Source organism: Botryllus schlosseri, chromosome 2 (genome assembly GCF_051294905.1).
Source record: "Botryllus schlosseri isolate E-star chromosome 2, Bs_hap1, whole genome shotgun sequence".
Lineage (NCBI taxonomy): Eukaryota > Metazoa > Chordata > Ascidiacea > Stolidobranchia > Styelidae > Botryllus > Botryllus schlosseri.
Genome location: NC_137237.1, coordinates 36,560,802 through 36,577,106, shown reverse-complemented (window position 1 = coordinate 36,577,106; position 16,305 = coordinate 36,560,802). Strand labels below are relative to the sequence as shown.

Below are 16,305 nucleotides of genomic sequence, written 5' to 3'. Positions count from 1 at the left end.
CGACAGTTTTATGGGGACCTACTCTTTATCATTAGGATAGAAAGCGATTTCACGACATTTCTTTAACACTACTTCTACTTGAGTACTTCAAAGCTATATTTTGTCCTTCCATTAGAAGTAAATGTAGCATGTATTGTGAATCGCTCCAGCTATTTCGATAACCTCGCCAGAACGCGTAGTTTCGTCTGGATCGTTGTGTATACACAGAGAGAGTGCAGTGGCGACTTGCTTCAGTCGAGTAACGGAGGATGTCGATTTCACACGCATTCCAAAGTACATCTCGTGCGAATGATGTACCACCACCCCGGCTATTCTCGGTACGACATGGGATCATTTGGCTGTACTATGGTGGGCCCCGACATAGTCGAGTACGCTCGATCTTTTTCACGATAGTTTGGGGCGCTTTTACTATTCACGTGTTTACACAGGTCCCCCGTATCCACGTGATAGCCTGCACAATGCCATCATAGCGTCATTTTTCCGATTTGGCTACGTACCCGACTTTCGTAATCTAGACCCGCATTTTGCGTTACTCGTGGTGTTTTTTTGGAAATGTTGAGCTAACAAGGAGGACAAACTGACAGAAAGAGAGTACATTTAGGTGAATTGGGTGACATATCTGGGAAAAGGAGGACATATGCTCCCCTAAAGGAGGCCGCATGGTAACCCTATTAGGAGGGTCGATGGGGACAACAAATGTATCGTATCGTGTTGCTATCAACCAGAAAACGAGAGTTTTGTCAAACAAGCGGATTGATGACTGACATCGACTGTGTCACGCTCGATTGATCACAGCTGATTTGCGTACAGCACAGTACATCAAAATTACAAGTATTCGAATGACAAGTCATGAGATGCCGTCGGTGTGATCATCGTTCCTGTCGAAAAATTAAGCGATTTTCTCGAATACCCCCAACGGTTGTATTGCTAGCCTATTCCCGGACTCTTTGGACCTGGATTCACAGCCCCCTGTTAGTGATCACCATGTTACAATACTAGCGTAAACAACCCTGTCAAAGGAGTCGTATGAAATATTATCGTGTGAACGTGGTGGATTAGCTTTTTCATAATAATATGAATGAAATTTACATGGATATATATCCCGTTGGAGTTGTTGGCGGGTAAAGTTGTTATCGTTGTGTGATTTTGCCAATATACTCCCCGTGGTGGCAAATCTAATTACACTAATAATACCTGTACAGACAAACAGAAGCCCGCCGATGAGTCGATACAAAGTCTCTCTGTACGTAAATGAATGTACAACGACACTCCCCTTACAGCAGAACTATTTTGTCTGGACGGGGGTGGTCACGATTCGTTTCCGGCGCGGATTTCATCAGTTTTGGTTAAACCCGGGCTGGATGCGGCCAAGTGTCTTTGAGAGTCGGATTTATGATACATTTTACCAGCCTAATACATGGAAATACCAGGACTTTACGGGCCAGTCGGATTTTTTGGACTTTGATTTTGCAACCCTATAGTCGCAGTGGATTCCGATTTCGAAATCTCCCCCTCTACTTTACACCTCACCTCAGGCTATAGATCGCATCACGTATGATCTGTCACAATTCATTCCCATTATTGCACCACCGAGCGCGTTTCAGCCAAATAAGGTCACTGATCCCCGATGAAGCGAGCTACCCCGATTCGTTTCGTGGACAATTGAAATAACATCGTACTCGCAGTTACCGAGCGGAAAATGCAAGGCCCGAAGGCGTGACACAGCAATTCTCTGACGGTAATACTCTGCCGAGTCAATATATCCGTAGTACGATGCTGCAAATATGCTTGGGGGTGTTGACATGTGTTGAGGATATGTTTCGATCCTCGGCACAGCAGGATGGATCACAAAACAAAATGGCGCTATGCAGTCTACGCGGCCGCATGTCATTTTCGACAGCGAGATTGATTATCGTGAATTAGGTCTTGGACAAAGCAACGATAGCGTATCCGAGCTAAGTAGTTATAGTATACTATAAACCTGATCCTCGCACCGCCAACGAGCCGTAACCACAATTCTAATACCGCGACAATCCATACACATTACACAATTATACACCATACCGGGAGCTTTCAAAATACCAGTTGACGGGAGCAATTCTCTGACGGTAACACTTCGCCGGTTCAATATATCCGTAGTATGATGCTGCCAATATGCTCGGTGGTGTTGGCATAACATGTGTTGAGGATATGTTACGACACACACGAGCACAACTGATTGTCTGCGGCGAAATTAGTCGAATTCGAACGACAGTGCGTGGCTGCCGAAGCAATAGTTCCTTAGCATGATATTGTAAATATGCTTGGAGGTGTTGTCATAACAAGTGTTGAGGATATGTTACGGTACACGCGAACACAACTGATTGCCTATAGCGAAATGAGTCGCTCTCGAACGACAAGTGCGTGGTGAGCTCGTGATCGATAGTACATACCGGTAAAGCATGAGTTCGACAACTGATCGATTCAAGCATACAAAAATAATATGCCGCGGTAAATTGTATATCATTTACAAGCACCGGTACGATTACGCCTGACCAGACGTGAAGCAGTAAAAGAACCCATCATAAATACATTGTTTGGTTGGGACTGTCTGTCCTTATGAAGACGCTAGAACGCGGTATAGGTATGGAACAGCCACATTTGTTGCTTGCACCGAATACTAGGTACGTAATACCGGGAGCGTTGATGCGAGCAAAATTGAGAATCAGCTATTTGTTTAATTACTTATTATATTCATAATGTTACTTTATTTAAGCTAATCTATGTCGGGTCGCCTAATACAAATTTCTACTAGGACATTCATTCTGATTCTCGGTATGACTCGAAATGACACACATATTTATAATAATAACAGATCATTTCTCGTTACTGTCTGGGTGGACAACAAAGCAAGCGGGTTCAAGTACGACAGTATGAGACAGACCACAGGCGTCACCTTACACAGCCGAACGTATGGACACCTAAAACACGCATCAGGATCTCATGGATCAGAAGAAAACTATACTGACGTCACGACCGGCAATTATTCCTATGACCCCCCCCCCCCCGTACACGAAATTGAATCAACCGCGGAACGATAAGTCAACCAGTTTGACGGGCTATTGCTCCCAGGTCATGAAATTGGACCACGGAACAACGGGTCAGGGCAGGCAACTATTATCAAGCTTCGTGTACGACCGAGGTCAGCTATGGATCGTGGAAAAATACAGTAAAATTACAATGTATTATAATCAGGAGGCGAGTGGAAAAGTACAAGTAGAATGACTCATGTCTGAGTACAAAGGTCAATCCAGATTCTTTGTTCGTTTTCTCTCTATCGTTAATTATTCCCCCTTTTTTTATTGCCGCACACAAGGTCATAAAAGTATTGCTGCAAAATTGAGAATGAGCTAATTCTTACACTGTTTATTATCTTGATAATGTTTGTTTGTTCTTTATAAATCGCGAATGGGCGTCGATCGCACATCTATATTACTACTCATATTATACTAATTTGCCTCACTTTAAACAGTTTCTGGTAGCATTTTCAAGTACCAGTACTGATAGACAAAATAATAATAGTAGTATAGCTTTACTATTCTTCGAAATTACAATGAAATGCCTGTCTTGGTAGACTCAGTCTCGAGTGATATGACTTGGTCTGAGTCATACGAAGTGACTCGAGTACAAGTCGAGTCAATACACAAATTGACCCGAGTCGAGTCATTTTTCATTTTTGGGAAAATGACTCGAGTGAAGTCGAGTCACCAAAAAACCCGACTCGAGTAGAGTCATGACTCGAGTCATTACAACGCTGGATAATATCGATAGTATCGATTTATACCGCGGTATACAGTCTGAGGTATGTTCTGGTTTCGAGTGCCATGGGTGTATGTATAATATATTCACGCCCGTGTATCAAGGGTGGTACGCGGGTGGAAATACACATTCTTTTCGCTAAGAGTGTAGTATACGTTTTCGATATAAAGGTACCACGCGATACTGCTTGATGAAAAAAAACTTCTATTACGATATTGGCCATGTATTGTACGTGTATCTCCCACGTTCATATATTTTTTTATTATTGCATTGCCAGACGGACCGCGAAATCGCATTATTCTTTACCCTGCCATTGTTCATCACAATGTTTATCATTCAAGATTATAGATGCATTCCAGTCTCCTGGCCAAATTTAAATTTTAACTTCGTAATTGTTACGATCATATCTTTTCATTGATATCAGCTGCATCAAATCTTGGACTTGGGACACCAGTCCTAAGATTGCCATAATTCTCCTTAGCTCAAAGCAGATAGCGATGTCTATCCATCCTAATTGAGTCATGCCCGTTGTCAGTGTGTACAGCTCCACAATACAGTTAAGACATTATATATTCTGACCAGAAAAAATGTAAATCAAAGAATTGGGAACTCCTCTGCTGTATCTACGTATTAGTGATCGAACGCTAACGTCAACACCTCACATTTTGCCGCCCCCTTGGAGCCTGCCGCCCATGGCGCAGAGCCATAAGCGCCAAGTGGCTACTGCGGCACTGGGTGTAGGGCGACTCAAAAGAGAACAATTAGAGAAGCAAACGTGCCATTCGCTTAATGAAATTTCAGTCACCTGCCATAGTAGAACAAAATATATACATACTGCTATTTACATATGATAGGACATCACCGGAAATGTTCGATAACATCGGCTATAGTCGATATCGATATTTAGTATACGATATCGGGCCTGTACAGTGTACATCATCTACATCCGCCGGGGTTTAGTAAAACGCTATCAAAACGCGAAACGTTGACTCACGTTGTAAAAGGTGTATGGGATCTCTATCCGTGTTTCAGTAGAGTAGGTCATCAAAGCGGTCCTAAAGTTAGTCGACAACTGTTGAAAGTCAGACGCCAGTTGCGCGACGAATTTTAGGGCGAGCCGGAAATTACGAATGCCGAGACTCGCGGACGTATCGATCAGGAACGTGGTATCGATTGGTCTGGATTTTTTGCACTCTGAATATGAATGGAAAAAAATAGAATATATAGTGGATACAAAGTTGGAAGTTATTATGGTGTGGTGTAAAACTGAATATTGGTGTTCGCAATACCTGATAGCATTATCACATCGTAAAAATCAAGTAGCTCCCGGCCATCCTCACCTCTATAACGTGATATAATTCAAGGTTGCATGTTTTAGAAGTTGTTAACGACCGCGCATACCGAATAAAAACGGGAAGATTCAAAAGTACCAAAAACTTGTGACCGAACAAACACAAAATACTCGCATAATTAGGGGTGGAGTTATACAGACATATTACCGACCCTCGCCATGGCCATGCGTCCATATATCAATATCAATATGCCGCATACGGACATTGTGTATTTCGCCGAGTTATAACGCAGCGTATGGTATAAATTGGGCAAATGACCCTTTCTGAAACCACATTTTCCTTTCACTCCAGCTCGAATGGACGAAAACGAGTGAAATTCCCCTATCCCAGCATGGGTGTAGTCTGTAGTGGATTCTGTTTTCTTGTACCCAGGACCGTAACTGCCGCACCCCAAACCCTCCGATTGGGGGGGGGGGGGCATGCTCGAAGGGGGCGCGAAATTATTTCGTGAATTAGCATAAATTATAGAGTATTTTTTGAAAATTGATGCAACTTTTTCATAATTTTTTGCGCTCCGCGCGATTTAAAGTTGCCAGATATCTTGATTTTATGGTACTCTTCCACCAAGAAAAAATACGCAAGATTTATAGAAATGGGCATATCGGCGTTGGCCATTACCGCGCCACGATGCACCAAGACATATAAAGTTTTGGCCCATGTAACATGCGACAAGAAGTGCGCCAGAAGTATCGGCAGCGAGAAAACCTTGGCCCAAAAGGACTGCTCTTATGCTGACCGAAAACCTAGTTATATATACAAAATGTATAGGCCTATAGGTTTAATTGTCTATAGGCGCCAAATTGACTGGAGCAGAATGTTCCTGTCTTGGCGATCTGAACCTCACAAGACAAATACCATTCCGCAGGGAAAAATTCTATGCCAGTGATGAAATACCAATTTGAAATCGTGTACGTCTTTTAGTTTAGTAGCCTACGTTTCGGCGATTCTATATTTTTGATATAGCAGAAAAGAGGTCACAAATTAACATCATGTTACGGAGTCATACCAACGGGCCCGATAGTTTCCAAGACACCTCACTCAGTTCTACCGGTAAATCTGATTACGTGAGCAGAGAGGACAAGAAATTGATAGCAATACATATGCAATTCCTGATTTTATCATGAATTATCAAAGATTTTCGCGCTGCGCGCTGGCTCACTAATCAGTGTGACAAATTTCGTGGAAAAAGCAAACAACGTGATTGGCGTTAGGTTTATCACCCTATGGACCCCAAGACATAGGATTTTTTTTGGGGGGGGGGTGACGAAGTGCAGTTTCGTTCCTGCCAACGGGTATACGCCCGAAGATGTTTAATTATTATTTAGGGGTCGTACCTTTTCAAACACATCTCACTCAGCTCTACCTGTAAATCTAATTACGTGAGCAGCGAGAAGATAAAAGTTGATAGCAATATATATGCAATTCTCGATCATATTGACCGATTCAATCATGAATTATAGAAAATTTTCGCGTTTACCGCGATTCGGCATGTAAAGCTGACTCAGTAAATTGCCCGCAATGTATATCGTGAGCAGCGGTAAACAGCGTCCAGGCTGGCGGGGGGTCTGAAGGGACGAAGCCCTCCAGAAGTTCGGTTTATCATCATATAGGGGGCCAAAAACCAACGTTTTTTGGGGGGAGCTGGCAAAGTGCTGTTACGGCCCTGCTTGTACCACGCCAATATATAGTAATATGGTGGTAGATAGAGTTGCATTTGAAACAAAAATCAATTTGAAACAAACATGTTTGAAACAAGGCCCTTGTAACATATTTTTTATTGTATGTTTTTTTGTTTTGTTTTTTAAGTAATGACGTCACGAATATTCAATTGTGACGTCATAGTGGATTGACATTGACAATTGAAAATATTGGGTAAATATAGATCCTTTGACGAAATATCTACGTATTATAGCCGTTGAACCGATTATTTGAAGTTTCTAATCATCCCATATTGTATATGTCGTCTATATCGCAGTGTTGGGATCAAGTCACTACCTTCGAGTCACGAGTCATTTCGAGTTAGTGCACATTTTGACTCGAGTCCAGTTAATTCAATCGGTTTTCGAAGGTGACTCGAGTAAAGTCAAGTCACTCGATTTTTGGAGGTGACTCGAGTCAAGTCAAGTCAAGTCACGGGTCAAGTCGCAGTTCAAGTCAAGTTGCTTTTTCGAAGTATGAGGCATGATTACGTTATCACAAATTGCTGCCTGTCTGAAATACAGTTTGTGTTGTCATTGATTTTGAACCGATGAACGAATATAGAGTTGAATATTTATACACGCAAGAAGGCGATGTATCGCTCACATATACGTAGAACTGCGTAACTACTAAGTAATTGCAGTTACCAGCAAAAATAGAGAATAGAGAAACGAATTGTTAAGATGCAATGCATAACCCATTTACAAATTGATATGATACAATTCGAGCCAGTGTTGGGATCAAGCCACTACCTTCGAGTCACAAGTCAATTCGAGTCATTGCACATTTTGATTCGAGCCAAGTCAAGTCAATTGATTTTCGAAGATGACTCGAGTCAAGTCAAGTCACTCGATTTTTGGAGGTGACTCGAGTCAAGTCGAGTCGAGTCAAGTCAAGTCACGAGTCAAGTCACAATTCAAGTCGACTTGCCTTTTCGGAGTATGAGGCATGATTACACCATTGAATTTTGCTAGATGTCTGAAATACATATTGAGTGGTCATTGATTCTGAACCGATGAACGGATATAGACTTGAATATAAACGCAAAAAGGGGCTGCATCGCTCACATATTCGTAGAACTGTTAAACTGCTCAAGTAATTGCATAGCCTCAGTTTATAGTTACCAGCCAAAATAGAGAATGGAGAAACGAATGGATAAGATGCCATACTTAACCCTTTATAAATTGATATGATACAATTCGAGCCTACGCCAATGGTTGAGGACTATTTAAACTATATTCGAATTCTATTTAAATAAAACAAGAGGTATCGTTAAGGTAAGAACGGAAAACAGGAATAGACATTTTGCTATTAAATTTATTTACTACTTGGTTTACGATAACGTAAGCTGTAAGCTTCGATCACTTCGTTTGCGGTCAATTTATTTGTGAGAGAACAATCCGAACATATGAAAGACAGTGATATTTATCGACACCGATTATGTAGTGGTAGCTCTATGGCGCCACTAGGGTGTGACGACATCGCAGGTGCTTCGGTGCTTGGTCGTCACTGAATACATGGCTGCTTGAGAACTCACGTCTCGTATATTAGACAGACCGTCAGTCACGTTACTACATGGTGGCAGCAGTATAAAAGCAGCTGATAGCAATTACTTAGCTACTCAGAATTATGGCTAGTGGATATACTGCCTTGCAAGGACTGCACCCGAAGCCATTATCACTGGCTGGAACCAACCCGCCTCAAGCGTGGGTTGATTGGAAGGAAGACTTTGAAACGTATCTCTGTGCTGCAGAATTATCACAAAAGGATGACTGCGTCAAGGTAGGACACCTCCTGAGTCTTATTGGTCCGGAGGGAAAGTCAATTTACAAGAATCTCACGTGGCTTCCTGCTCGACGAGAAAATGATCAAGACATTCCTGCTGAGGATAAAAATGACTACAAACTAGTCATTGAGAAATTTGATGCGTGCTTTGAGCTTCGTGATGATCGCTTCAGAATGCGAAGGAAGTTTTGGCTATTCTTGAAACGGGAGGAGGACGAGTCTTTTTTGCAATGGTCACTCCGTGTTCGCGAAGCTGCAGCCAAGTGCTGCTATCATCCGCAGAGGTGTCTTGAGGAAGTTATTATGGATAAACTCCTTCTGTGTTGTACGGACACCGGTACCTTGTCAGAACTCTTCGCCGAGGATCCGAAAACCTTGACACTGAGCAAAGTTGAATCGATCATCGATAAACGCGAATACGTCAAACAGGGTGTCGCGTCCTATAAATCTGCTACGATTGATGCAGTCACAAAGAAACCTCCACTAAAAACAGGATCTACTGCTCGACAGAAGGATGGAAAGGATGCCAAGACGTCGCTGATAAAATGCAAATACTGTGGTAAGAAGCACCAGTTTGGTAGATTTTTCTGTCCTGCTGCCGATTACAATTGCTCGGTGTGTGAGAAAACAGGACATTTCGAAACTGTCTGCCGTGCTTCTGCTCGGACAAATATACGCTCCGTGGAATCCGATACTGTTGGTGAAGACGATGTGGACGGACGCTCAAGTCCCATCGCACCAGTCTTTGTGGGATCCGTGATTGCTGCTGTAGATTTGGATAGTGCTCCCAATACCGATACAGTTAACATGGAGCCTGAAATCCCACACCAGGGGCTGACCATTAGCACGGTGGAACCAGCGGAAGATATTGGCTGGTTTGTCAAGCTCAAGGTTGCCCTTGACCTGCTTACATGGTGCGTTGATACTGGCGCACAAGTATCAGTCATGCCCTTGCACATATACAAGCGTCAATATGGATCCATCAGACCCTCCGACAAACGTTTGATGACTGCAGGGAATAAGGAACTTTCCACCCTTGGCTATGTCGCTATGACGCTCGGGTTTGAGGATAACTCCGTTGTGGAAAAGGTCTACGTTGTCCGGGATACGCCTAAACTACTCTTGGGTATCCCAGGGGCATTCAAAATCGGACTCCTGCAAGATGTGCCGGGTACAGTTAGCATCCGTGCAGTAGACTGTGCAGTAACTCCCTCGCTTCGGTCTAAGGAAGAGGTCATGAAAGCTTACCCTGAACTCTTTCAAGGAGTTGGAAAAATGAAAGGACAGTACTCTATCAAACTGAAGGCGAATGCTAAACCGTTTAGCCTGAAAGTACCTCGCAGAGTTCCCATTCCTTTGCTTGGTAGTTTGACTGCTGAGCTAAATAAATTGCAAAAGGCGGACATAATTGAGCCTGTCAACGAGCCAACAGACTGGTGCGCACCGATCGTTGTGGTACCAAAGAAAAACTCTGAAATACGCCTGTGTGTGGATCTAACGAAACTAAATGATTCTGTTGATAGGGAACTCTACCCTATGCCGACAGTTGAGAGCACCCTGGGGAAGATTGCCGAAGGAACTGTTTACACCAAACTGGATGCAAATAGTGGATTTTATCAAATAGAACTTGAACCGGAGTGTCGTAAGTTAACTACATTCATCACCCCTGATGGGAGGTTCAGATTCAAGAGGCTTCCATACGGTATCGCCAGCGCACCCGAAGTCTACCAACGGAAAATGAATCAGGTGCTTGCTGGCATCCCCAATGTGATATGTCACATGGATGACATCATAATTGCTAGCTCACCACAGGATTACAATACCACCCTCGGACTTGTACTGGATAGACTCCGAGATGAGGGAATTACATTGAATAGAGACAAATGTGTCTTTTCAGCGACTAAACTGGAATACCTTGGACATGTTGTTGGTAAAGATGGCATCGGCAAGGATCCTAAAAAGGTTGAGGCGATTGCCAAGTTCTCCGCTCCCTCAGACGTCCCGGAACTGAGAAGGTTTCTGGGAATGACCAATCAACTCATGAAATTCTCACCCAACCTGGCTGAGCTTACAAAGCCTCTGAGGGATCTACTGAAGAAAAACACTTCGTGGCTCTGGGGTGCTGAACAACAGCTGGCCTTCGACCAGGTTAAGGCAGAGCTGTCCTCGGATGTGACTCTTGCTATGTACAGCCCGGATAAGGAAACTGTTATCTCTGCCGACTCCAGCAGTTATGGACTTGGAGCTGTGCTGATGCAACGTCAGGTAGACAACTCTCTACGCCCTGTCGCTTATGCTAGCAGATCGCTGACTGAGACAGAGAGACGATACGCTCAAATCGAGAAGGAGGCCCTTGCTATAACGTGGTCTATGGAGAGATGGAAGGAACTCCTGATCGGCTTGCATCAACTTCGCGTGGAGACTGATCACCAACCATTAGTTCCACTTTTGTCAACAAAGACTCTTGATGAGCTTCCGCTCAGAGTGCAACGATTTCGAATGCGGCTGATGAAGTTCAACTTCACCATATCTCATGTTCCTGGGAAACTGCTATATACCGCTGACGCATTGTCTCGTTGTCCGTTGCCAACTTTCGAGGACGTTGATGGCCTTCATAATGAGACAGAAGCCTATGTCAATGCCGTCACATCCAGCCTTCCTGCGTCTTGTAAACGGTTGGATGAAATTCGCTCAGAGCTCCAGAAAGATGACGTATTGCGCACAGTGATGCAATATGTATCCTCAGGGTGGCTGAAATGCAAAGAGACGCTGCATGGCCCACTTAGGCCATACTGGAATGATAGAGCCTGTTTATCTACTTATGAAGGACTCCTGCTTAAAGGGAATCGCTTGGTGATCCCCTGTACGCTGAGACAAGACGTTTTAAGATACCTTCATGATGCTCACCAAGGGGTGACAAAATCCCGACTCAATGCATCACAGTCATGCTGGTGGCCTGGAATTTCTAAGGACATTGAAGAAACCGTCAGAAATTGCGAAAAGTGCACGGAGCATCAGCGAGAAAAGGTTGAACCGATGCTGTCAGCATCCTTCCCAGAGAGACCCTGGTCCCGTGTTGGTGCCGACTTCTTTCAATACCAGAATTCCATGTACCTGCTAGCCGTTGACTACTACTCCAGGGACATTGAGATTTGCATAGTCTCCAAAACAGTGAACGCAGCAGAGACGATTCTGAAATTCAAGAAGATTTTCAGTAGGCATGGCATCTGCGAGACTTTGGTCACCGATGGAGCACCTATGTTCTCTTCCCGCGACTTTGCGTCATTTTGCGAAAGCTGGAAAATTGAACATATCATGTCCTCACCTAGATATCCACAGGGGAACTCGGAGGCTGAGCGTGCCGTTCAGACCATCAAAAACCTTCTGCGAAAATGTGACGATGAATATCTGGCGCTACTCACATACCGCAACACGCCATTGGCTATCGGCTACTCGCCGGCAGAATTGAGCATGGGCCGCAAACTAAGAACAAGAGTACCGTGTCATCCAGACGATCTTCTGCCCAAGTCTGTCAACCGAACCGCCGTGAAGAAAGCTGAAGCAGATTACCGACGCAGAGTTACTCGTGATTACAACAAAAGACACAGAGTAGTACCTGGAGATGAGTTCAAGGTGGGAGATCGCGTTTGGATTCCGGACTGCAAATCGCAAGGTGTTGTGGAAAAACTTGACACTGACACTCAACCCAGATCCTTGGTTATCAGAACTGGGCGTGGCACCTTCAGAAGAAATCGCCGAATGGTGCGGAGATACCAGACGGAGAATGCCCCGCAAGAAGGCGTCGACATTACCGCCAGTGAGGCAGCTGAATTCTTCAAATTTCCCGATCAGGGAGGAGATAGCAGTTCGAGCGCTACTAGTGTCGATCGTGATGACCATCATGAGGCGGCGATAGTCCGACGGTCGGATCGGAACAGAACCGCACCTCGTAGATACATCGAGGAGTACTGATGTAGTTATAGGAGTAGTGTGTGTAAATATGTTGTGTTCTTCATTCACCTCTTGCCTGCCAATTGCTTCATACCTTTGTACCGCTAACTGCCTCAATTCGGATTGTTTATTGTCTTCATTCTGTGCTTGCGTTGTATATGTTTGTGCTGCTTATAAGCATTTGTGCTTGTCCCGAGAAGGGAGATGTAGTGGTAGCTCTATGGCGCCACTAGGGTGTGACGACATCGCAGGTGCTTCGGTGCTTGGTCGTCACTGAATACATGGCTGCTTGAGAACTCACGTCTCGTATATTAGACAGACCGTCAGTCACGTTACTACAGATTACTTGATGACTTGAAATTAACTCGTGAATTTTGCTCCGAGTCACGAGTCAATCCACATTTCTGATACGCCGAGTCAAGTCAAGTCAAGTCATTTTAGCAAAGTGACTCGAGTCAAGTCAAGTCATACGAAAAAGGTGACTCGAGTCTGACTCCAGTCAAGTCATGACTCCATTTATCCCAACGCTGCTATATCGGGTGGTATTTGTCCACAGGCTCATAAAGCCTGTTTTTTGGAAAGTATTTACACAATTATGGCATAATTTTACAGCTTGAAAAAACACAATTATTTTAAAAATAGGCTTTTAAAACACTTTGTTTAAAGCATGTTTTAAACAGTGTTTTAAACAACCATTTGTTTTAAATGCAGTCCTAGTGGTGGGCCTGTAAACAGAGTTACACATCAGGAATATATCTCATAGAGGACTACTGTATTTGACTCGTATTCTCCCGTTGCAAGGTGTGGGCAAAGTTTGGTGTTAGAAGGTGCCAATGCCCCGATTGCACCTTACACTATAATGAAAATTTGTTATATATAGTGTATTATATTATACACCTATTTCCCATCCATGTAGTCGCTGTTGGAAAATATACTCTTATTGTTCGATAGCATAAAACTCTATTCTAGAGTCATACATTGTATATATTTTATCAGCACTCTATAACGGCAATCTCACATCGGATGAAACATAAACTGTCAGTATGGGAAAATATATGTTCCCCAAAGCTTGTCTCTTACTTATCGTTTTTCCGCGTTCGCTCGCGCCTCTCAGAAATATTGTCATCGACAATGTCGGGCGATATTCTCTTTGCCATATGCTTGCCTGTTCGGTCAATTGCGACGGTAGCGAGACGGGCTCCTCGATTCCCAGTTTAACGTAAAGGTAAATCTGTAACGTCAACACGAAGACCAAATATACGCTGGTTGAGTTGAAGCAGCAGTCAAAGAGTTTAACTTACCGCACAAAATAATCCGGAATAAAACGGTTTGCGTAGGTCTCTCCATTTTGTTGTCGAAATATCAACGCCGGATTGGGTGGCGATTCCTACTGCTCTTGGGTTTACTGTGGATTTGCTCGTAATTCCGTCCAAGCCCAGTTGAAACGTAGCCTCGTCAACCTTCGGAATATAGGAGTAGAAACGCATGCAACTATATGCATTTACGCAAGTGCACCTCTGAAACATACACTATATCTGAGATAAAATGTTACAGTTTGCTCGGAAATCGACCTCCCAAAAGTTGCAAAGTTTTTCCAGTCACTCTATACCTGCCAAATTCCACCATCATATCCATTGCGATAAGTGAAGTCTTCCTCGCCGTACCGAGATTCAACGTAGGCTATTCTTCTCAAAAATAGATAGTCCGGCAAAAAGCTGTGAAGTTGAAGGAGCTTCTGTAGCACTGCTTCGACCACACTCTTTCCCGAAGTCTCGGGGATAACGGTCAGATCATGGCCACCTGACAAAAACATGCGATAATATGGTGGCTACATGATGCTAATTTATATAGATATTTCGAAATGCATTTTAGAAATATGTGTCAATGCAATGCTCCTATTGCTCTGCTTGCTATTAGAACATTGAACTACCCGACTCACTTGTTGTGCACGCGAATATTGAAATTGCACACAGCACTAGCCGAAGTGAAACGTCGAACATACCAACGTTCTCTATGCCAATTTACGAAGAACATATATCGTTTCAAGTTCAATCCCTTAATATCATTTAAATTGCGCTATTAATAATTGATGTGAACATAGCAAAGTATTTCGAATTTTGATTCAACCTCGTGTATGTCGCTAAATAGCAATGTTCAGTGTAATTATCGATTGATAGCGTACTTGTTTGGGTTTACCTAATTTCTGTTCGGAGGCATTTTCACCATTGTCTAAAATATGGTGCTGCATTGCGCGAAATGTTAATTTACAATCCTGTATTTGGCGATGCCGCGTCTAAGCGAACTATGCCGACAGATATAAATGTGCGCATTGACACTTTTGGGTTTGAATCATATGCTTCATCAACTTATCAACTTCATCAACAATCTTCCTAGATCAATGGTTCCCAACCTTTTTTTAGACACGCTACCCTTTCGCGTCCTCCTTATCGTCATATCAGTACAAAATCCAACCGGGATGCTAGCAACCTCAACAGATTGTGTGATGGCATGGAAGGTAATAACTGTTGATGAGAGAATTAAAAAATATGAAATTCGGTCTATATATAGAGAAACACGCGTGAAATTTTTTTTCAGTTGACCGCTTCATCGTGCCCCCGTTCAGATGCTTTCACGCCCCCAGGTTGGGAACCACTGTCCTAGATAGTTGCATACAAGATACAAGAATGCACAAGTATGCGATATATGAAATGAATTCTATATGTAGCCTAGTTTTCTCCTCGATCCGATGAAAGTTCGGACCGGATAGGGATCTGAACATTCCGACAAGAGGGTCAGTGACTGCAATATCTATCTCAAGAAACAGACTAATATACATGTATGTGCTACTAATGCATAGTAACATATCGTATATTAGGTCATATGGACATTAAAATATGTATGGCAGACAATTGATTTAAAAGTTGAAATCTAATTGAACAAATCCGTATATCTCAATGCGGGCACTATCTTTCATCTATTTTCTTCAAAATCAGTGGTTCTTAACCTATAGGCTCCTGAGAACACCATGGATTCACTGAGCAAGTCCCATGGATTCCGCGAAGTCAAGAACACAGCACTCACCTCATGCGTATGATTCGTGATGACACGTCTTGTAAAGTTTCAAAAACGTTGCTGGTAAACTGTGTGGTATTTTTGTCTCAATATTTGCATTCTTGCGGCCCGCGGCCTCTACGTAATATGAAAAGTGGCCCACGACCCGTTTTCAGTTGGCGACTCTTGATTTAGCACAGGTGTTCTCAACCTTTGTTTAACCGTGGCCCCTGCTCCGGTTTGAAGATGTTCTGTGGCCCACCTCTTATACAGTCATAGTCCGATTTCACTAAAATATGCGCATTTGTCTCGTATACTAGTTATATTTACATCTAAACCTCTAAGAACATGAAATCGCGCAAAGCGCGACGAAAATTTTCCAAGTTGAATAAATCTCCTCCAACAAACGACCAACGAAATATTTTTAGGCCCGATCGAGTTCCCCCACCCAATTGGTGGTTAGGGGTACTGCTGCAGCTACGGCCCTGCTAGACCGTATAACTCTTGTGTACATTATAGCCGTCCAATGTTCCACTCACGTCGCGAAACCCGATATCTAATTCCCGCATCCTATGCGTGGTTGGAGCTTTGGTTCCACTATGGTGGGGAAAAATATAAACATTCAGGACCAGCATCAAACAATTCTCTGGTGAATGGGAAAGGCCTACTA

The 16,305-nt window shown here is 43.3% G+C and overlaps 1 protein-coding gene across 1 annotated transcript in view; it reads right to left on the bottom strand.

Moving 5' to 3' along the window:
• The window catches only part of LOC145458479 (uncharacterized), a 35,414-nt gene extending 20,707 nt beyond the window's left edge, over positions 1 to 14,707 (bottom strand). Inside the window, exons 1-4 of the mRNA XM_080336858.1 lie at positions 14,194 to 14,707; positions 13,886 to 14,044; positions 13,665 to 13,815; positions 4,793 to 4,992 (exon numbers count right to left, since the gene is read on the bottom strand). Of these exons, the coding sequence (XP_080192984.1) occupies positions 4,793 to 4,992; positions 13,665 to 13,815; positions 13,886 to 14,044; positions 14,194 to 14,397 (714 nt within the window). The 5' untranslated portion in view covers positions 14,398 to 14,707. The remainder of the gene's footprint in view (positions 1 to 4,792; positions 4,993 to 13,664; positions 13,816 to 13,885; positions 14,045 to 14,193) is intronic.
• Between the last annotated feature and the right edge of the window lie 1,598 nt (positions 14,708 to 16,305).